At 40.6% G+C, this 21,613-nt stretch overlaps 1 protein-coding gene and 1 non-coding gene across 4 annotated transcripts in view; both read left to right on the top strand.

Annotated features, from left to right (window-relative positions):
- The first annotated feature begins 4,960 nt into the window (after nt 1–4,960).
- The window catches only part of UBA2 (ubiquitin like modifier activating enzyme 2), a 31,505-nt gene continuing 14,852 nt past the window's right edge, over nt 4,961–21,613 (top strand). Inside the window, exons 1-8 of one of the 3 annotated variants that reach the window (XM_007126436.3) lie at nt 4,961–5,165; nt 7,024–7,107; nt 8,010–8,080; nt 9,284–9,348; nt 10,707–10,807; nt 12,372–12,493; nt 18,166–18,233; nt 18,684–18,805. In XM_007126436.3, the coding sequence (XP_007126498.1) occupies nt 5,028–5,165; nt 7,024–7,107; nt 8,010–8,080; nt 9,284–9,348; nt 10,707–10,807; nt 12,372–12,493; nt 18,166–18,233; nt 18,684–18,805 (771 nt within the window). In that variant the 5' untranslated portion in view covers nt 4,961–5,027. Of the gene's footprint in view, nt 5,166–5,259; nt 5,544–7,023; nt 7,108–8,009; nt 8,081–9,283; nt 9,349–10,706; nt 10,808–12,371; nt 12,494–18,165; nt 18,234–18,683; nt 18,806–21,613 lie in introns of those variants that run through there. The other 2 variants (XM_028477681.2, XM_028477682.1) reach the window with 2 other exon arrangements.
- TRNAR-CCU (transfer RNA arginine (anticodon CCU)) lies at nt 13,718–13,790 on the top strand. Its single transcript has one exon. It is a non-coding gene; the product is annotated as a tRNA-Arg (tRNA).

Raw genomic sequence — 21,613 nt, 5'->3', positions numbered from 1 at the left:
GCCAGGACTAGAACCTCCCAGCTGTGGGCTGGTTAACCCTTCCAGGGTCAGTGGCCTGTGTCCACAGTGGCAGCTCAGAATGTGGCTCCTCTGTAGCCCAGAGGGCAGGTGATCCTATGTAAGCAGACCAGTGGGTTCTAGGAGGGAGAGCAGCTGGAAAGCCATGAGTGCAGCCAGCCACGTACTACCCCTGCAGCCTTGGCACTTTTGCTGTCCCTGGGTGCTGACAGAGCAGACTACTGGAACTGCTCCAGCTGCTTGAGGCTTCTGCCCTGTGACATGAGCTGTTTAGACCTGCCTGGTGTTCCCCCACCCTAGGCTCTCCGCCCTCACCTCCTGCCCCTAAAGCATCACAGGAAGGGGGCCCTTTCTCTTTTCTGGACACTGTCCTTCCATCCAGCTGTCTACCTCTCCAATCTCCCCTTTCTCCATTTAGTTTTTATGTTATCAGCTGCTTCCATTCTGCTACCCCTTGACAGCACCATGAAACCACCTCCACCAGCTGTGTACAGACCTGCTGTTTGCCTGCATAGATGAGGAAACTGGGTATTAACATAAACAATTTGATTGATTTATGTTAATACACATAAACTTTGGTAAATAACACATTAGGCCCATATTATCATGAGATGTGGTTCTCCTGGGCAGCGTGTGGCTGGTGAGAACCCTATCTGATGCTGCCCTGCCCTCTCCCCCTTTCCTGGGAGGGTGGGAGGCACCTGGGGGAAAGTGGCTGGCTGTGTAGAAGAAAGCGAAGGTGTTGGTCAGTGATATTTCAGGATCACTGGGTTTGCAGGGCCGAGGCTGAGTGTGGACCTGATTCCTCCCCTCTGTCATGCTGGAGAAGTGACCACCGGTTCCCCTGTGGCACTTCTGTTGTGGGTGGAGAATCCCTCAGACTGTCAGACCACTCACTCCAACTGGAGCAGAAAACATACTGCTGATATTTGCAGTTATATCAGTTTGGATTTATTTAAATGGCCAGAGAGTACCCTCCTTTGATGAGAGGATGGGGTAGAATTGTTGCTTTAAACTGTTGATACAGACATTTGCAGATATCTGAGCTAGGTGTAATGTGGCTGACTTTTAGGTGGAGACAACTTGTGCTTCCAACCACACGTTCTTTTTTTTTTTTTTTTTTTTTTTTTTTTGCAGTACGCAGGCCTCTCACTGCCATGGCCTCTCCCGTTGCGGAGCACGGGCTCCGGACGCGCAGGCCCAGAGGCCATGGCCCACGGGCCCAGCCGCCCTGCGGCATGTGGAATCCTCCCGGACCAGGGCACGAACCCGCGTCCCCTGCATCAGCAGGCGGACTCTCAAACACTGCGCCACCAGGGAAGCCCCACACATGTTCTTGAATCTAGTTTTACATGTTTGTATGAGGTCTTACCTAAAAAGAGTACAGATTAGCAGGGGCGTTCCCATGATCCCATAGAAATAATGTTTGTGACATATTGTTAAGGAAGCAAGATATGAGAAAACAAGTCTAGTGTGAACCCACTTAAATGTAAAACTCTTCATAGTGCTGTGTAAAAGATCTAGATCTGGAAATATAAACACCAGCAAGGCCCTGAGGAGTAGGATTAGGTGTGCAATTTTGTGAATGGTGCTTTTCAGTTTTTACTTCCTGCACTTGCATCCTATTTGAATTTGTTAAGGTGGGCAAGCATTTTATACTTTATACACACTGTTAAAAGATACACTGAGGCATAAGAATTTATTTGAGCAAAAATCAATTGGAACCAGGCAGCACCCAATCTAGCAGAAAGGAAGGAGCTTCAAGGAGCTAAACAAAATGACTTTTACAAGCAGAAAGGGACAGGAAAAAGAAAGATATATCAGCAAAAAAGGGGGTTGGTTATTGCCAAGTTACTTTCCTTTAGGGGACAGCAGGGGTCTCTCAGGTAGATTACCTAACCAGTGCTGATCCGGTGATTCCTGATTGATGGTTTAAGATTCTGTTTCTGGGAGAGCCGAAACTGTAATTAAGTCTCAGTCTGGTGACTTGGGGCTTAGCATAAGCGACTCCATTCTGAGCTTGTATCTTGTTTTTAACAACACACCAACCCACGAAGAAAAGCAAAACCTCAGGGTTAGGTGTCCAGCCCAGGCAAAGGGAAGAGGAGGGAGGCAGGAAAGAAGCAAAGGAAGGTGGCTCTATCCACTGTGTGTCTAGTGGGAGAAGGAAGGTCAGCATTTTGTTGAAGACCTCTGTTAGCTTTAGCTGCCACAGGGGGCCTTTATGAGAGCCAGTAGTAGGGAAGGAACATCAGCAGCTTACTATGCAAGGGTGCCTCCCACCCCAACCATGGTTGGGTGCCCTGGCCCTTCCTTTCTCTCATGGATCAGGGCAACAGACTGAGTACTTCGCAGATCAGGCTTGGTATGTGGTTGGTGAACCAAGCAACTGATGAGAAAGACCACAGAAGTCAAAAGCATTTTCCTCTGTTTTCCACTGTCAACCAACAAAACGAAGAAAGAAGATAAGAAAAGAGTATATTTGGTGTCGTAAGAATTGCAATTCGGAAGACACAGATTTGATTAAAACGGAAGGAGTGTTCCGGGGAAGAGAAAAAGTCAGGGGCTTATAAAGGCAAAAGCCACGAGACTGTACTCTGACACAAGAAAAGAAATACTCATCCTTAGGGATGGCGGTCACGGGTTGTTTTAGGTTAAGGATCTGATAAATAGATAGGCTGTCATGAGTTATATTAGGGTAAGGGTAATAAGTATCAAGTTTCTGGCAGATGTTCTGGATGCCTTCATTAGGACAGTAAGTGGTCAAAACGTCAGATTTCATCCAGGCTGAGCCATGCATAAATTACTTCGTCAGTGGCCTTCCAGCTCCATTTTAGAGAGCTCTCTTAGCAATACTCTATTTTGATTTTCCTTTCACACCATCTTTGCCTTTTTTCTTCTAAAAATTTTTTCTGATTTTATTTTTTTTATTTTTTATTTTTTGTGGTATGCGGGCCTCTCACTGTTGTGGCCTCTCCCATTGCGGCACAGGCTCCGGACGCACAGGCTCAGTGGCCATGGCTCACGGGCCCAGCCGCTCCGCGGCATGTGGGATCTTCCCGGACCGGGGCACGAACCCGTGTCCCCTGCATTGGCAGGCGGACTCTCAACCACTGCGCCACCAGGGAAGCCCATTTTTCCTGATTTTAAAAATTCACATTTTCTCTGAGGAGCATGAGCATCTGGGAAATACAGTAAAGTTTAGAGGAGAAATAAAAATTGTCCACAATTTCATCAGACACAGGTACACAAAAATATTAACCATGGTTATTTTCTTCCTGTTTAAAAAAAGTTTTTTTTAAACAAAATTTAATCATATGTGTGGTTTTGTATCTTTTTCTTTTCTTTTTCTTTCTTTTTTTTTTTTTTGCCTGCCGGGCTCTTCATTGTGGCTCGGGGGCTCCAGAGTGCATGTGCTCAGTAGTTGCAGGTGTGGGCTTAGTTTCTCCGTGGCATGTGGGATCTTACTTCCCTGATCAGGGATCGAACCCGCGTCCTCTGCATTGGAAGGCGGATTCTTAACCCCTGGAGCACCGGGGAAGTCCTTGTATCTTTTTCATTCAATATTATGAGTGTTTCCACCGTCAGTATTTTCCCAGCACGTATTTTGTAACTGAAACTGAGTCCCCTGGAAATCGAGTTCCTTTACTGAGTTTATGATAAATCTCTCTCTCCAAAACTTTATTCCCTTTCTTATCCCCTCTGATCTCAATCCTGTGCTAACTGAACACTAATCACCCAGAGTCAGATGTTGTTGATAATATCGTTAATGTACTAACCTTGCTATTATAGATGTCATCATTAAGGTATAAACTCATGTTGTTTCTCCAGAGGAAGATGAGCTAACAGACTCCTGAACCATGGACCACGTGGCCAGAAAATTGTAAACCAGAGACATCCTAACTCCCAAAACTACAATTAAGAAATGTCACAGAAATGTCACAAGATGATGATTAATCCCAGCCTCTTTGTTCTTCCCCTTGTGGACTTAAAAAATTATTCACAACCTAAAATAATTTAAAAGTTATGTTTTATTTGGCGAGAATTTTTAGGACTTCAAGCCCGGGAGGCAGCATCTCAAGTAACCCTGAAAAAACTGCTCTGAGGAGGCGGGGTGGGGGTGGGGGGGTGGGGAGGGAGATCCAGGTTATATAGAAGTTTTGCAACAAAGGGCAGGTAGTTGGAATATCAAAGGATTATTCTAAATTAAAGAAAACCAGATATCCCAAATTAAGGAATTTAGCGCTTTTCTGTGTATGGGAAGATGCAAGAGTCTGGGCTCACTGAAATCATTCCTCTGATATGCACCTCAGCTATCTGGGGCCAGTATCCTGTGTTTTCACATCCTCAGTTCCCCCAGGGCTCACGGTAGGGAGTGGCTGCAGTCTGATGGCTGCTAGATGGCAGGTATTCTTTCCTTCCTGAGTTTCCTTGGTGCTCACCAGCTCACGGATGGAGGGCTGCAATTGCTGATGACTATGACATCCTTTGTTTACTGATGTGGCAGGAAATATTCCATTCCTCACCCTTAAACAAAAACCCTAACTCAGAGACCAAGTTGAAGTGGATCTGAGGTTTGCTTCCCACTCCCTTGCTTGGCACCCTGCAGTAAGTCCTTACTTTGCGGCAAACTCCCCTTGTCAAAGTTTGACTTTCTTCACTTGGGGCATAAGAGGCCTTTGCTCGGTTACATATATGCTGCAAAGTATTTTTTTTAAATACACATCAGAAATCTAATAAATCTTAAGCCGGATAGCAGAACTACGCGCCTCGGTGCGAAGAGCTACCAGTCTGGAGTACAGCCGGAGGTGTGAAGTGTCTTCCGCTCACAGTCCAGCCCAGTCCCGGCCGCTCGCGGACTGGCCAGGTCCCCAGGCCTCGCCCATTCAGCGCCGACAGGCGGCCGCAGTGCGCAGGAACGGAAGCTAGGCCGCCCCTCCCCCACTCACTTCCGGCCGCGGCTCAGTTCTCCCGCCTCCGCCTGCGCCGAGGCTCGTGGTTGTCCCGCCATGGCACTGTCGCGGGGGCTTCCGCGGGAGCTGGCCGAGGCCGTGGCCGGGGGCCGGGTCCTGGTGGTGGGCGCGGGCGGCATCGGCTGCGAGCTCCTCAAAAACCTCGTGCTCACCGGTTTCTCCCACATCGACCTGGTGAGGGCCAGGCGTGCGCGCGGGCTGAATGGCGGGCCGTGGAGCCGGGGCCGGGGGATCGGGGCCCGGAGGTCCGGACCTGAGCTGTGGGTGCGGGGGCGGACCAAGAGGCCCTGGGGTCGTCTCTGCCCGCCTAGAGGGAGCTCTTCGGCGGCTACGGGGCGGGCGCCGCTGCACGCCGGTCCCGCTCCGCACGCTGAGGAGGCCAAGGGCCCGGGTCTTCCGGGCGTCCCGCGAAGAGCCGTCCCCCGCCTCCCAGGCAGCGCCAATTTGTGGCGGCTCTGGGGTGTGGAAGAGTCCTCGTGTCTTCGCTTCAGAGCAGTTCCCCAGCTTTAACCGGAGGCAGGAGAGGATTGTCTCGAGTCCCTTGGGGATGTTGTGAGTGTTCAATTCGAAGTCCCCCTTAACTCAAATAATATGCAGAGCAGAGGATGGCGGTGGTAATAACCAGGACCTACTGAGCGCTTGTCCCGAGCCCGGCGCTGTCCTGCGCGGTTTACTCGCCTTAACGCACTTGATCTTCACTACCATCATAGGCTTGTAAACGCTGTCTTCATCCCATTTTATTTTTTAACAGATAAGAGGAAAAGTGAGGTACGGTGGGGTTTAGTAACTTACCTAGGGCTACTTTGTGGCTCGCGCTCCTCTCTTCTGGGTACAATCTGCGTGACAGTCATTGTTATCACCGTAGATTATTTCGTTAAAGGTATTGGTTAGGATTTTAACTTTTGCCTTGTTGAACAGTGACGGGAAGCTACTGTAATTCTGAGTCAAGTCATTCTGTCAATGTAAACTTTTAGAGATTGGAGTTGTAACCTGAAATTTGGATGTGAGTTTATAGCATCTTAAGGTGTAGTGGAAACATGGAATTAAAAAAAAAAAAAAAGTAGAGGTGGCCGACTAAACTAATGAATGACTGGGGGGAAAAGCATTTACGCATTTTCCATTGGTTTCTATAGGGTTAGTCTTTCCATTCAGTTCTGTATCCCAAATATGAATGTGGCATAGCTAACACCTACTAATACTCCTTCAAAAGGATCATTTTGTAATAGACAAGACAGTGAATTGGGGCACCTGAAAAATAAATGCTGATCCTTTTTTATTTGGTTTAATTTTTGTAGTAAATTTAGAAAGCACAGATTAAAAATGTTAGGTGATTATATGTTTTGGTGATTTTCACCAAAACCATTAGGTTGTTTCACAGTTAGAACATTTGATTACTCTTCATGTAAATTTATTGAAATGGAGTGAAAATGGTTTTAGTTATAATTATTTCTTCTCTTATATTTACTTTGAAGCAGCAGTTAGATAAGACTTCAAACGTGAGACTTCTAACCTTGTGTAGAAGTTTCCCTCCACAGCCCTCAAGTAATGATTGTAAATGAAATTGTGTGTGGTAAAGACTTTTGAATTAAAGAAAGCAGCAAAAATTCAATATATCTATTTGCCAAGAATCATTTAAGAAAAAGAACAGGGCACAGTTAAATCTATTATGCTGGATTTGAAAGAGTAATCAGATTGATAGAGAAATGATGGAAATATAATGCATTTTCAGCATCATTTTGTCGTCTAAGGAATTTCCTAACATATTTGCCAGTATGATTAAACAAATGAACAAAAGCATCCTTTCTAAAATATTTTTGAGAAAGTTGTCTCTGAAATTAAATCTTGTTTTGTTTTAATACACATTAAATTATTTTTATCAATTTAACAACTTTAGTATATTGGTCAAAAAGCATTTTCTCCACTAACGTAGCAAATATCAAAAGTTCTGGGTTATGGATGCTGAGGATAGTGATACGTATTGCTCATACATACCAGGAAATTGGTGATTTATCTGGGGTTTATGCATTTGTAGATTGATCTGGATACTATTGATGTCAGCAACCTCAACAGGCAGTTTTTGTTTCAAAAGAAACATGTTGGAAGATCAAAGGCCCAGGTAACTTTGTATTTCTCATATCATTTCTATTTATTCATTTATATTTCTGCCCCTTGGTGGATCTTCTATTTATGGTATTAGGTTAATTTGGACTCTATAGTAGGAGGGAGAATATGGGGGAAGCCATCTCTTTTTAGCTGAGGGATTATGAAGAATAAGAAGATGTCTAGAGAAGGACAGAAGACTGTGCCATCCTTTCTTATCTACAGAGGAAATAAAAGTGCTCTACCCAATCCTGTAAATGGTGTCCCCTTCTTAAATTTCTGATCGTTTACTTAGAATGAGCCTTGTGTTCCTACATTCCCTAGAGCTTGGCTGCTCCTCTGTTTGTGGGCAAGAGAAGCTACAGCTTATGCCATTGTTCCCTTTAGAAGAAGACAGCCTTCCCTGAGGTTCTAGCCATCCTGATCATTCTTTAGTTCCCTGAATGTTCCATCTTGATTCAAGGTTTTAAAACATCTTTCTCTTTGCTTTTCTCCCAGCTTTTTGGGCAAACTTTCACTCTTCTTTTCATTTTTCAGATTTTCTCTAGGGGTGCTTTCCTAAATCTCTTAGACTAAATCATATCTTCCACTCATTACAGCCTCTACTTTTTCTATGTATCATTTATCATAGTTTGTAGTTAAATTTATCTGGATGGTTATTTGATTAATGTCACTTTTGCTCACCAAGTACCTTATATACAGTTTCTGATACATGGAAGATGCTTAGTAAATATTTGTTGAATGGATGAATGACACTTGGTTACTGCATTTGATATTTTTGCTGAAGCTTGCCTTTCATGTACAAGTGTATATAAGTAGGGGAAATAACTATTGTCTGCCATAGATAGATTTCATATTCAGATAGAAATGTTGTAGTAATTTAGTAAAATAGTAATTTAGTGTTGTTTGTTTTTCCAGGTTGCCAAAGAAAGTGTACTGCAGTTTTACCCGAAAGCTAATATCATAGCCTACCATGACAGCATCATGAAGTATGCTCTAATTATTATGTTGCAAAATTGTGTTTGCTGTGAAGTTTTAATTAAACCTTTAAAGTATAAGATACTTTTATTAGCTAAATATATGAACTCAGAGTCATTCTGCTTATTTAAAAATGATTTTTCTAGAATAATTAAAATGTAATAGGTTTTGTCCACATAAGTGACATTCTTTTAACAGTTCATATATATATGTGTGTGTGTGTGTGTGTGTATATATATATATAATTTGAATGATTTAGATAAGAGGTCATTTACTTTAATACTTTCAATAAATAAGTTACTTGGAAACCTAAAAGGACCTTATATTCTTGTTTTAAATAAAGAGATATTCTAAACTATAAGAAATCAATATACATGATTTCAGACTTTTCTAAATATATTGCTCTCATTCTGATCGATTTCAGCTGTGGCCTTTTTCAGTTTAAAAGGTTCCCTCTCAAAATAATTTGTTTATTGGGACTGTGACTTCTGTAATATAACACTGGGAATTGTGATGGGGCAGTAGTTTTGATGGTACATAAATATACTCTGATCTCAGTAAAGATAGAGTAAAAATATAATTTTGGAGGCGTTGGGGCAAAGGAACCCTGTGTCTAAAATGTCCTTTATCTATAGTTGTTGTCCACAAGTAAGTGGTTTTAAAAATAATGAGTTCTTGTTTGAGGCCTGGATTAGAGAAAGTCTTATGCTTTCTCAGGGAATTTGTGTTTCCAGCTTCCTTTTCATTCTCTGGATGTTTGCTCTACAAGCTTGCCTATAGCCCTAAAACCTCCTTACCCTGTGTTGCTTTCCCAGTGCTGCTAAAAGCAGGGACCCTAGGGGCCTGAACCCTGCCTGATCCTGACCATGTGAGGTGAAGCTACAGGCCAGGCAGATCCTGGGAATGTATTCTTTGTATGTTCCCAGGCACTTGCTGCCCCAAGAAGGCCTGGTGGGACTCTCGAAGTCATGCCAGTTTGAGATTCTGCTCTGTGCCCGAGGTAGCTGGCCAAAACGGATGTGTGGTTTAAATCTGTTTCTGGTGTTTGGGGAAAAATCAAACCTATCTATATTGTAGAGACCCCTAATGTCAGTTATTTTTGTACTTTTATTACTTTAATGTGCTTTTTAGGACCCTGTATTATACTGTGAAGCTCATGTGTAAGGCCGGTTGTTTTGGTGACCTTTTTTTTTTGTTGTTGTTTTACTTTGTAGCCCTGACTATAATGTGGAATTTTTTCGACAATTTATATTGGTTATGAATGCTTTAGATAACAGAGGTGAGATTATTTTAATACTTTTAATTCTAAGTATTTCCCTTCCTCCATAACAAGGTTGTTTACACAATTAGTGTTAATTAAAATATTTCCTTATGAGTTAGAACTTAAAAGACCTAAAGGGAAGTAAGATCAGGTTTAAGGCTTGCCGATTGATTGTAATTTTAACTAGAACTAGTGTGAATATAGGGGAAGTTAAAATCATTAAAGAGGATGATGCATAGGTTGCGTGCATGTATATTTGTTTCAGATTATCCCAGCACTTAAGCACAGTGTGACTTCCTTCGTGTATGTGGAGATCTAAGAAATATCAGTGCCCAAATTTCACCCAAAACCAATTGAGTCAAACTCTGTAAATGGGACCTAAAGATCATATTTTTTCACAGTTCCCCAGATGATCTAAAGGGCAATTAGGGCTGAAAACCACTGTTTTGAGAGTAAGGCAACAGGATGTCAAAGTGAGCATAGAAATCTGGTGCTGTAATATATCAGACTGGATCCTATTACGTGTACACATTTTGGACCATTTAAACTTTACACAAGTTGGTGATATTTCATGTAATCAAGTATCATATAGCCAGTTATTGTTAACAAATCTTTGTGTCTGGAATGTGGGGTGAAAATACTTAAAATACTCTTTCTGTAACTACTTCCACATGTAAAAGTCCATCTGTCAAATGAGTTTGTAACAATTTGGGGCCAGAAATATCAAAAGAAAAAACATAGAAAGTAGCATGAGAAAGAGGGTAACTCTTAACCAGACTCATCTTTTTTCCCCTCACCTTAAACTGCCTTAATAGTTCCAAGTTGGGACCTCCCTGGTGGTCCCATGGTTGAGACTCTGAGCTTCTACTGCAGGTGGCATGGGTTTGATCCTTGGTCGGGGAACTAATACCCTGCATGCCGTGTGGCCAAAAAAAAAAGATAAATAGTTCCAAAGTTGATATTCCACATTCTCCATTTACTTCCATGTATTACCTGATAATTTTATTGGAATAAGAGCAAGTTAAGGGGTTGGAAAACGTTGAAACAATGTTTTAGCCATATTTAATAGAAGTAGGTACAGCAATAGAAGAGGAAGATGGCACTTTGGTATTAAAAAGTAGTATATAGGGGTGCTTCTCCTACAGTAAAGTTGTGATATAAATTTCTTATCTTTGAAATTTTGCTGTTGAATGTCTCTTAAATGTCTATAACAGTTATATTACTCTGGTCATAGCTATAAGAAAGTTGTACATGAAATAAAAACAATAAAAAATGGTTTGGGTAAATTTCATCCTAATTAAAGGTAACTACATAATTTCTTTTTTCTTTTTTTCTTTTTTTTGGTAAACTCCTGTTAACTAGTATTTTTCTTCCAGCTGCCCGAAACCATGTTAATAGAATGTGTCTAGCAGCTGATGTCCCTCTTATTGAGAGTGGAACTGCTGGTTATCTTGGGCAAGTAACCACCATCAAAAAGGTAAAGTACTTTTTTGGTTTGGTTTGGTTTGGTTTGTTTTTTGCTTCCCAAATATTTATTTGGGACCTTAAGGAGGGAAGAAGTAAACTTTGGATATATATGACATGGGCTTGTCAGCATCCAGGATGTAAGGATTATTTTGTGCTCCTGTAAAACTTAGATGCTATAAAGGTACCAAAAAGAGTACAGGCAAAGATCTTTTAGCTCTGTGCTACTTTGTTTCATGTAGCTTATATATTAAAATCCTTAGGCTGGCAAGCATAATAAACTTGCCTTTTAAAATTCTTAGTAGCCATGAGACTACATGTCATGTTGTAGTTGATATATGGTAAACCAGCCTTCTAAAAAGTTACTTGTTATCTTAAGTCTGGATTTATAGATCTGAAGAGTACTTTGAAAAAAAATTTTGGAGTATTTGTGAGTATTAATATTTCAAATATTTAGATAAAACTAGAGAATAAGAACAAATACATGTGTGTTCATAACCCAGTTTTATACAGTCTCAGCATTGTTATTCATTTGCTGCTCAAATCTTTTTTCTTTGAATTCTTTTAAGAAATTAAACATAGATACATTTGAGGAATCATTTTGCAGGTTTTGAAACTAAACGGAATTACACTCTACTTGAAATTTGGTATTTTTGTCTGCTCTTTGGCAGTTTTTCCATATTGAAAATTGTGGCCGTGCTTCAGTTGTTTTTACTGTTTAATATTACTCTTCGAAAGCTTAATTTATATCATTCTACAAAGACTTATAAATATCAGTTTATGAGGGGTGACTGCTTGCCATATGGCTGCCCCCAGGAAAGCATATTGCAAGGACACCAGAAATGGCATTATGGAGAAAATACTGCATCTGCTGCAATTTATATTAAAATATTATTTGCAGGTTTGGGGTCTTTAACCATTCTTAGAAAGACTTTGCTCATTACCATGATCCTGAGACAGTAGTATGTGTTAAGACTGAGATTGAGAATTGCCAAGATAAAGAATATTCATTCTAAGTTTTAGAAAATTATCTCAGGTGCTGTGGACTTCTTTCAAGGATTCCTTACAGTATAACTTTAAACATAACCCTTTAGCAACGAAATGAAGAGTATTTGGTTTGGCAATACTTAGGATTTTTCCATGTATCTGGATAGATCTGGAAATTAATGCTTTAAATTCACTTAATCTTCAGGAGCTTATAAGGTAAATCTATAAATAATATTTAAATAACTTGAGTTTCACAACTTAGAGAGATAATTGGTTGGAAAGTTGTTATTTGTCTTTCTAGTAGTTTTCCCTGTCTGTTTAGTGTGATCAAGGTAAACTTGTATTTTCTCCTCACCGGGCCAGGAATCAGAGAAGTCCTGGCTTAGTCTTAGCTGTGACTATGATAGATTCAATTAACTTTTATGTTGTAGTTCCTTATCTGTAAAGTAAGGATTTTGGAGTCACTAATATTTTAAAATTTTCTTGACAGTTGGAATATAGATGAAGGAATGAAATGTTTATGATTATATTACAATATTGAGAAACCACCATGATGGGATAAATGTTTTTCTCATATCCTGACTTTGCAGGGTGTGACTGAGTGTTACGAATGTCATCCCAAACCAACCCAGAGAACTTTTCCTGGCTGTACAATTCGTAACACACCTTCAGAACCTATTCATTGCATCGTTTGGGCAAAATATTTGTTCAAGTAAGAGTATATATATTTCTGGGCATATTTTTAGTACTGATGATGGACAGTGGGGTCATTTTTATTTAAGTACCTTGGAGAAATTGTACTTACGATGATGAAGCTTAGTCTGACTGGAGACAGGCATGTAACTAAATGAATACAAATCTATGGAAATACTAAAACATACTTAGAAGTAACTCATTGGTTAAAAAAGAAATAATGGAAGTTGAAAATACTTTGTAATAATACTGAAAATACTACATGTGGAACTTGTAGGATACATTGAATGTGGTAGTTGGAAGAAAAGATACAGGCTTACATACATGAAGAGAGGTGAACATTAATGAGCAAAGGATCCAAGTTATGTTAGAAAAAGAACAACATAAAGTCAAAAAAATTAGAAGGGGGCTTCCCTGGTGGCGCAGTCGTTGAGAATCCACCTGCCGATGCAGGGGACACGGGTTCGTGCCCTGGTCCGGGAAGATCCCACATGCCGCAGAGCGGCTGGGCCCGTGAGCCATGGCCGCGGAGCCTGTGCTCCGCAACGGGAGAGGCCCACGTACCACAAAAAAAAAAAACACAACAAAACTAGAAGGAACGATATAATTGAGGTAAGAGCGAAAAATAAGTTGGCAGGTTTGATCATAAAAAGGAGAGGGGGATAGATAACTAAGTGGGGAATATAATCTCAACACAGATTAGAATAATAAGGGGAAAAAAGAGGATGATAATAAAAGATTATGCCAGTACATATTCCCCCCCACCCCCACCCCCAGCTGCGTTGGGTCTTTGTTGCGGCACGCAGGATCCTCTGCTGTGGCATGCAGGCTCTCTAGTTGTGGCCCGCATACTCAGGCTGCATGCGGGCTTAGTTCCCTGACCAAGGGTGGAACCCGGGTCCCCTGCATTGGAAGGTGGATTCTTAAGCACTAGACCACCAGGGAAGTCCCTATGTCAGTACATTTTAAAAACTTAATGATTGGATAAATTCATTTTTAAAACTTAGAAAACTGACTCAAAAAGAAATAAAAGGCTCCCTAGGGAAATTTAATCAGTGGTTTAAATTCCTCTGACTGATGCACCAAACCTATGTGAATTTATAAGTGATTTCCACTAAATTTGCAAGGAATATATCGTTCTAATCTTATATAAAGTCTCAGAGAAACTTTTTGAAAAAATGGAATACTTCATGTTTTGGGACTATCATGTCTTTGATAGCAAAACCAGTTAAGGCTGGGGACTTCTCTGGTGGTCCAGTGGGTAAGACTCTGCACTCCTAATGCAGGGGGCCCAGGTTCGAGCCTGGGTCAGGGAACTAGATCCCGCATGCATGCTGCAACTAAGTCCGCCTGCCGCAACTAAGACCAGGCACTGCATGCATGCGTAAATAAATAAATAACTTTTTTTTTTTAAAAGAGGGCATTTTGTTATTTATTTATTTACTTTTGGCTGCATCGGGTCTTCGTTGCTGTGCACAGGCTTTCTCTAGTTGCGGCGAGCGGGGGCTGCACTTTGTTGTGGTGTGCGGTCTTCTCATTGCAGTGGCTTCTCTTGTTGCGGAGCACGGGCTCTAGGCGCGTGGGCTTTAGTTGTTGTGGCTCGCAGGCTCAGTAGTTGTGGCTCGTGGGCTCTAGAGCACAGGCTCAGTAGTTGTGGTGCACAGGCTTCCTGGATCTGCGGGATGTGGGATCTTCCCGGACCAGGTCTCGAACCCGTGTCCCCTGCATTGGCAGGTGGGTTCGTAACCACTGCGCCACCAGGGATGTCCTACGTACATTATTTAAAAAACAAAACAAAACAGTTAAGGCCATTGTAAGAGGAAAATTGCGAGACATTCTCATTCATAAATGTAGATGAAAAAATCCTATATAAAACATTAGCATACAAATCTAGAATGGTATAAAACAAAAGTATACCGAAACCAAGCTGTATTTATTCCAGGAATGCAAGCATGGTTTAACACTAGAAAAATCTATAAATGGCATTTACTTCATTAAGAATTTAAAGAGAAACTATATAATCTTCATAGATGTCGAAAAAGCATTTGGTAAAATTTAGCAAACACCTTTTCATGACAAAAATTCTTAGTAAACTAGGAAGAGAACTTTATCAACCTGATAAAAAATATTTTCTAGAAATCTACAGCAAACATTAGTTTTCTTTACTTTTTGCCTAAGGTATAATCACTCAGAAAAGTATGCATATAATGGTGTAACAACAAAATTTCACAAGAAATACACTTGCAAGCTTTATTTACTTGGCAAACTCTTTTTTCTTTTTTAATAGACTTTTTAGAATAGTTTCAGATTTACAGACGATTGAGAAGATAGCACAGAGTTCCCACACCCAGTTTCCTCTGTTATTAACACCTTAGTATGATACATACATAACAGTGAGCCAATATTGATACATTATTTATTAACTAAAGTCCATAGTTTATTTAAATCTCCTTAGTTTTTGCCCAATGTCTTTTTTCTGTTCCAAGATACCCCATTATAGTTAGTTATGTCTTTAGGCCCACCTTAAGGGGGCTGTGACAGTTTCTCAAGACTTTCCTTGTTTTTGATGACCTTGTCAGTTTTGAAGAGTACTGGTCAGGTTTTTTTTGTGGCTGCATTGGGTCTTCGTTGCTGCGTGGAGGCTTTCTCTAGTTGCAGTGAGTGGGTGCTACTCTTCGTTGTGGTGCACAGGCTTCTCATTGCGGTGGCTTCTCTTGTTGCAGAGCATGGGCTCTAGGCACGCAGGCTCAGTAGTTGCGGGGCGCGGGCTCTAGGGTGCAGGCGCAGTAGTTGTGGCACACGGGCTTAGTTGCTCTATGGCATGTGGAATCTTCCCGGACCAGGGCTCGAACCCATGTCCCCTGCATTGGCAGGTGGCACACGGGCTTAGTTGCTCCATAGCACGTGGGATCTTCCCAGACCAGGGATTGAACCCGTGTCCCCCTGCATTGGCAGGTGGATTCTTAACCACTGCACCACCAGGGAAGTCCCCTGGTCAGGTATTTTTTTAGGATGCCCCACTGTTGGAATTTGTCTGATGTTTTTCTCTTGATAATACTTTGGTTATGGATTTTTGGAGAAAGACCACAGAGGTAAAGTGCCATTTTCATCATACCATATATGAAGGGTACATGTTATCAATATGATTTATGACTATTAATGTAGGCCTTGATTACTTTAAGGTAGTGTTTGTCTGTTTTCTCCACTGTAAAGTTACTCCCTCCCCTTTCTATATTGTTCTGTCTCTTCTCACCCGTTTATTGATATCAGTGTGGACTCATTGATATTGAATATAGTTTCGGTTATAATCTAATACTGTTTTATTTTGTTGCTCAAATTGTTCCAGCTTTGGCCACTGGGAGCTCTTCAGTTGGCTTTGTGCTCTTTGATATACTGCCATCAATGTGTGGGGGTTTTTTGGAGCAATTCCTTACTTTCTGGTACTACAAGATGCTCCATGCTCATCTTGTATGTTTCCTGCTTCAGCCCCAGAATTAGACATTTCTTCAAGGAGCCCTGGTTCCTTTAATTGAAGAATGATACTAGGAACCAAGGTGCAAGTGCTTAGGCATAGTTCTGGGGTGCCATTTCTTTTAGGCCCTCATAGCTGACAGAGCAAAAAATATATTTATACTAATTTGTGTATATAAAATATTGACATGATTCAATGTAATTCTAATTAAAATCTCATCGGGGATTTTATTGGAACTTGTTCAGCTGATTCTAAAATTTATATGGAAGAATAAAGCCTGAGTGGAACCAAAACATTCTTGGAGAAGAGTAAGTTGAGGTGACTTGCTCTAACAGATTTCAAGATTTAATATAAGGTAAAAATAATTTAGTGAGTTGCTGGTGCAGGGATAGAAAAACAGACTGTAACTGAGGTTGCACAGTAGATCCCAGATGAAAGAAGGGACTAAATAGAAGGGAAGGCAGTTCACTACCAATGTGGAAAAAAATAGTATTCTCTACTTCAAACGATATGTGTAAATTAACAATATATAGAAATTAAGTCCAAGTGGATTAATTATTCAGATGTGAAAGACAAAACTTTAAATTTTTCTAATATAGGAGAAAATCTTTATCTTTGGGGTTAAGGAACAATTTCTCAAGATACAAAAGTGCTAATTATAAAATAAAGGATTGATACATTCAAATTCATTTAGTGTCTCATCATCAAGAGACATTAAATGATGTATAAATAATAAGCTGTTATATGGGATGAAATAGCTGTAACATATAAGCAACTAAAACTGTGATCTGGAATATATTCCTGTAATCAATAGGAAAAAGACAACCTGACAAAATAATACTAACAGACATTTTTTCACTTAAAGGGAAACCCAAATAAGCAGTAAGCAAATGAAGATAGTGTTTAACTTTATGATTGACTTGCAAAATCACGAATAAAACCACAGTAACATACTATTTTATACTTGCTAGTTTGGCAGAACATTAAGTCCGGAGAGGAAGTAAGTCGATAGAAACTCTTGTGTGCTGTTGTGGGGCTGTATTTTGGGGCACAACCAGTGTGGAAAACAAATGGCCATTTTCTTGTAAAGTGTATCAGGAACTTTGAGATTTTTACTGTACAAAGGATTTCTTTAAGACAGCTTTATCATCAGACTTCCCTGGTGGTCCAGTGGTTAAGACTCCATACTTCCGATGCAGGGGGCACACGTTCGATCCCTGGTCGGGGAAGTTCCGCGTGTCGCAGCCAAAAAAAAAAAAAAAAGATAGCTTTTTAAGATAGCTTTATTATAAGTTATGTGCTTGAGGAATGGTTGGAAAGTTATTAAACAATTCTTAGGATAGCTTGCTTAACGAAAGAGAATTTCAGCTTAATACTTTTCTGTTATTTCTTATAAAAGAAAACTGTCTTATTCACTGCTGAGTTTCTTGCACCTAGACCAGTGCCTCGCACGTAACAGGTGTGTCAGTATTTGTTTAACAGCTAGCTGCAGGTATACTTCACAATTATTATTCTGGCAGTGGAATATTATCCATGTTGGAATGTAAAAGCTGCTCACCTGTCTCTTGATCAAAGATTTTAACATAGGAATTTGCAGAACCTAGCTGGCAGAAATGAATCTAGGTCTACTAAAATTTAGCCTTGCCTGTGTTGTGGTTGAAAAGAGGATGCAAGCTGTTCTTTGTTTTTTATTTAGTTAGTTAGTTTTGGCTGCGTTGGGTCTTCGTTGCTGCGTGCAGGCTTTCTCTAGTTGTGGCGAGCGGGGCTACTCTTTGTTGTGGTGCATGGGCTTCTCATTGCGATAGCTTCTCTTCTGGTGGAGCATGGGCTCTAGGCATGTGGGCTTCAGTAGTTGTGGCACACAGGCTCAGTAGTTGTGGCTCGTGGGCTCTAGAGCACAGGCTCAGTAGTGTGGGTGCACGAGCTTAGTTGCTCTGCAGCATGTGGGATCTTCCCGGACCAAGGCTCAAACCCGTGTCCCCTGCATTGGCAGGCGGATTCTTAACTACTGTGCCACCAGGGAAGTCCCTGCAAGCTGTTTTAAACAGATTGTTTTAATACTTTTAAGTTTATGGAACATAATTTGTCAATTGTTTATTTTTCATCCCTACTAAAGATTTGAGATAACTAAATTAGTTGTTTTTGAGAAAAGTAGGAAAAGTTAACCTTTGTTCAGAGTATTTTGTTGTACATAAATATTTACTACTCTTAAATTATAGCCAGTTGTTTGGGGAAGAAGATGCTGATCAAGAAGTGTCTCCTGACAGAGCTGACCCTGAAGCTTCCTGTGAGTAAACTAGTTGGGGTATATTTTCTTATTGGTGAGCACTGTCTTTATTTTGCTAATTTAATATTGATAGCTTTAGGCGGGGGGAAATAATTGCTGTTATGTGCTAGATAATATATTATGTGTTTAAGATGTGTTTTTAAAAATGGGTACTGCCATTTTACTTGTGAGGAAACACGGTGCAGGGAAATTTCACAAATCTAGTAAATAGAGCCAGGAGTTGTCCCCAGATCTGATTATAGGTCTGTACTTGGAACTGCTCTACATATGGCCTTCAGAAACTGAGGTGGAAAAAGATGGTGATGAGCACGTTATAATTCTGTCTCCTTGAACTCAGAATGTGTCAGATGCTGGTGACCTCCATGAGTGACTCTTTTTTCCCCTAAAGGTAGATGAGAGCTTAGTTCTACACTAACTGCAGTTGAAAATAAAATGGTGTTTGTTTTGTAGGGGAACCAATGGAAGCCGAAGCCAGAGCCAGAGCATCTAATGAAGATGGTGACATTAAACGTATTTCCACCAAGGAATGGGCTAAATCAACTGGATATGATCCAGTTAAACTTTTTACCAAGGTTAGGTTTACTTTTTTTTATAATTGTGGATAGATTTTTGTTACTCTGTTTGTTTTAAACTAGTACATGATTGAATTACACTTCTTTTTATGCCTACTGCTGTCTTAGTGAATTCATTGATGCAGGTGGGATAAACAGGTTTGAAATTTTAACATCAATACTAAATCAGTATAGCATCTTTATAGAAGGTAAAATACAGAGGCTTGCTTATTCGCTCTTGGTTGTCTTTCCTTAGCTCACTTTCACTGAACTTCTTGATTTTCTTTATATAACTGACTTTTGGTTCCTGCTGTTTCTCGTCTTATATCCCTTTGCCGCTCAAATCTTCTATTGAGAGTTTGGTTGACATGTTCTAAATTGCTCTTGAATCCCTAAGCCTGTGTTCTTGGGTGAATTCCTGTTCATTTTATATATTGTTTGCTCAGTATTTTTAGAGAAATCTGTAAGATTGCTTTAATTAGGTCTACCTAATTATGGCTCATCTAGACCCTCAGATCTGTGTTTTAAAAGTCTTTTCTCTTTTCCCTGCTTCTTTTCTTTTAATTAAAAAAATTTTTTTAATTGGAATATAGTTGATTTACAATGTTGTGTTAGTTTCAGATGTGCAGCAAAGTGAGTCAGTTATACATATACGAATATTCACTTTTTTTAAGATTCTTTTCCCATATAGGTCATTACAGAGTACTGAGTTCCCTGTGCTATACAGTAGGTTCTTATTAGCTCTTTTCTGTTTGAGAGAAATCCCTTTGAGTAAAGGCTAGCGCTTCCACCTGCTATTTTTCTGTCTTGTACCTTTTTCTTCAAATAGTATTTTCTCTCTACCCTGCATCTTGAGTCTCCTGGCTCCTCCTGTCTGCTTTCTGACATGCACACGTCCTGTTGTCCTAAGCAAATGGCCTACTGCTCCCTCCAGCTTCTATTTCATCTTTCCTCACTGACAATACATGTCACAGGTTGACTTTCTTAAACCTACTGCATTTATTTCCTCACTACAGCCTTTACCTTAGAAAATGGTTTTTATTTTGATTATACTTAAAATCAAATGCACTTAACTCTGATATGTATATCGACAGTGTTTTCCAAACTAGTATCCATATACCTATTTCCATTCCAACCTGAGCAACAGTTGAATGCCAGTATAATCTGAAGTACATCTCCATTCCGTTGTTCAACAGGTAACTTTAAGCATCTGCTGTGTGCCAGGAGCTACTTTAAGTAGTGAAAGGTAGAAAATAGGGTCCCAGTTCTTTTTAGGGAGGGAACTCAGCATCTAGAAGGGAAGTCAAACATTGAACAAGGAATTTCAAGTTCAGGGTGTTATGACGTTAAGTTCTGATGCATTGGAACCCTCTAATAATAAGTAAACTTAACCCCACTTATTATTAAACATCATTATTAGACCTAGTATGAGGGTTCAGAAGAGGCTGTCCAGAGGCTGTCAAGACTTCTTTAAAGTCTTGACATTTCAAGACTTTAAAGAAAAAGGGTGGGGATGAGTGTGCAGCATATAGAAAGAAAGTTTCAGGTTGAAGAACTGAAATAATTCCCATTAAACGGGAGAGTGGAAAGAGGACTGGAAAGGTAAGCTGAGGTTAGATCTGGCAGGACTTTCTAGGTCACGATAAGGATGTTATACCAAGACAGTGGGAATCCATTAAAGGGTAGTCTATAAGGTATAGAAAGTATGCAGTGCACTATTGTAGGACCTGGTGTTCCTCTAGTAACCAATATGGGACAGTGCCTTCTGGAGTTGTGCAATGCCAGAGTAATCTGAAGTACAGCCCATCTGCATTCCCAGTGGAGTGTGGAGGAAAAATTAGACTCAACAGGACTTTGTATGTATAAAGTGAGGAACGAAGAATAACACTACCTGGTTTCCTGCTGGGCAGCAGGTGAACAGAGGTGCCGTTCTCTGAGATAGGTAGGGTGGGAAACAGATGTGTGCGTGGGGGTTGGGGAAGAGGGGAAGGTGATAGAATTAATTTTGAGATTCCTCTGGGATATTAGAGAGATGACAGATAGTTCTATAGGTAAGTAGAGCAGTTTAGACTAGGGATTTGGTTGAGATTCATAGGTTTATAGAAAGAGACAGGGGTGAGAAGATAGGGACTTCCTGGGTGGTTCAGTGGTTAGAATCCACCTGCCAATGCGGGGGACACGGGTTCGAGCCCTGGTCCAGGAAGATCCCACATGCTGCGGAGCAACTAAGCCCATGCGCCACAACTACTGAGCCTGCGCTCTAGAGCCTGTGAGCCACAACTACTGAGCTCACGTGCTACCACTACTGAAGCTCGCGCGCCTAGAGCCTGTGCTCCGCAACAAGAGAAGCCACCGCAGCGAGAACCCTGCACACCACAATGAAGAGTCGCCCCCGCTCACCGCAACTAGAGAAAGCCCGCACACAGCAACGAAGACCCAACACAGCCAAAAATAAATAAATAAATAAATAAATAAATAAATAAATAAGTACATTTTTTAAAGAACTTACAGTACTCAGAGCTGTGTGGTTTTCACACTGAATTGTACTCCAATTAGTTGTATATTTGGCTGGTTTTCAAAGATTAAGGATGCTTAATAAATATTTATTGAATTGAGTATATTTTGATAGAAATAGGTCTTTTAACTTAGCCACATCTAAATTCATACCCGGTACATACAACAAACCTGTGGAATAAATCAGTCAACAATAGAAAATATAGCTAAGGTAAAACTATTAAAATCATCTGAAATTCTGCCACATAGAAGTGTGATTCATGTGATGGTCTCTCAGTCTACATGTGGTAATGTTTATGTTTTTATTTTCGAAAT

Source organism: Physeter macrocephalus, chromosome 17, assembly GCF_002837175.3.
Source record: "Physeter macrocephalus isolate SW-GA chromosome 17, ASM283717v5, whole genome shotgun sequence".
Classification (NCBI taxonomy): Eukaryota; Metazoa; Chordata; class Mammalia; order Artiodactyla; family Physeteridae; genus Physeter; species Physeter macrocephalus.
Note: the sequence above shows the minus strand (reverse complement) of the source record. Positions and strands in the feature narration are given on the sequence as shown.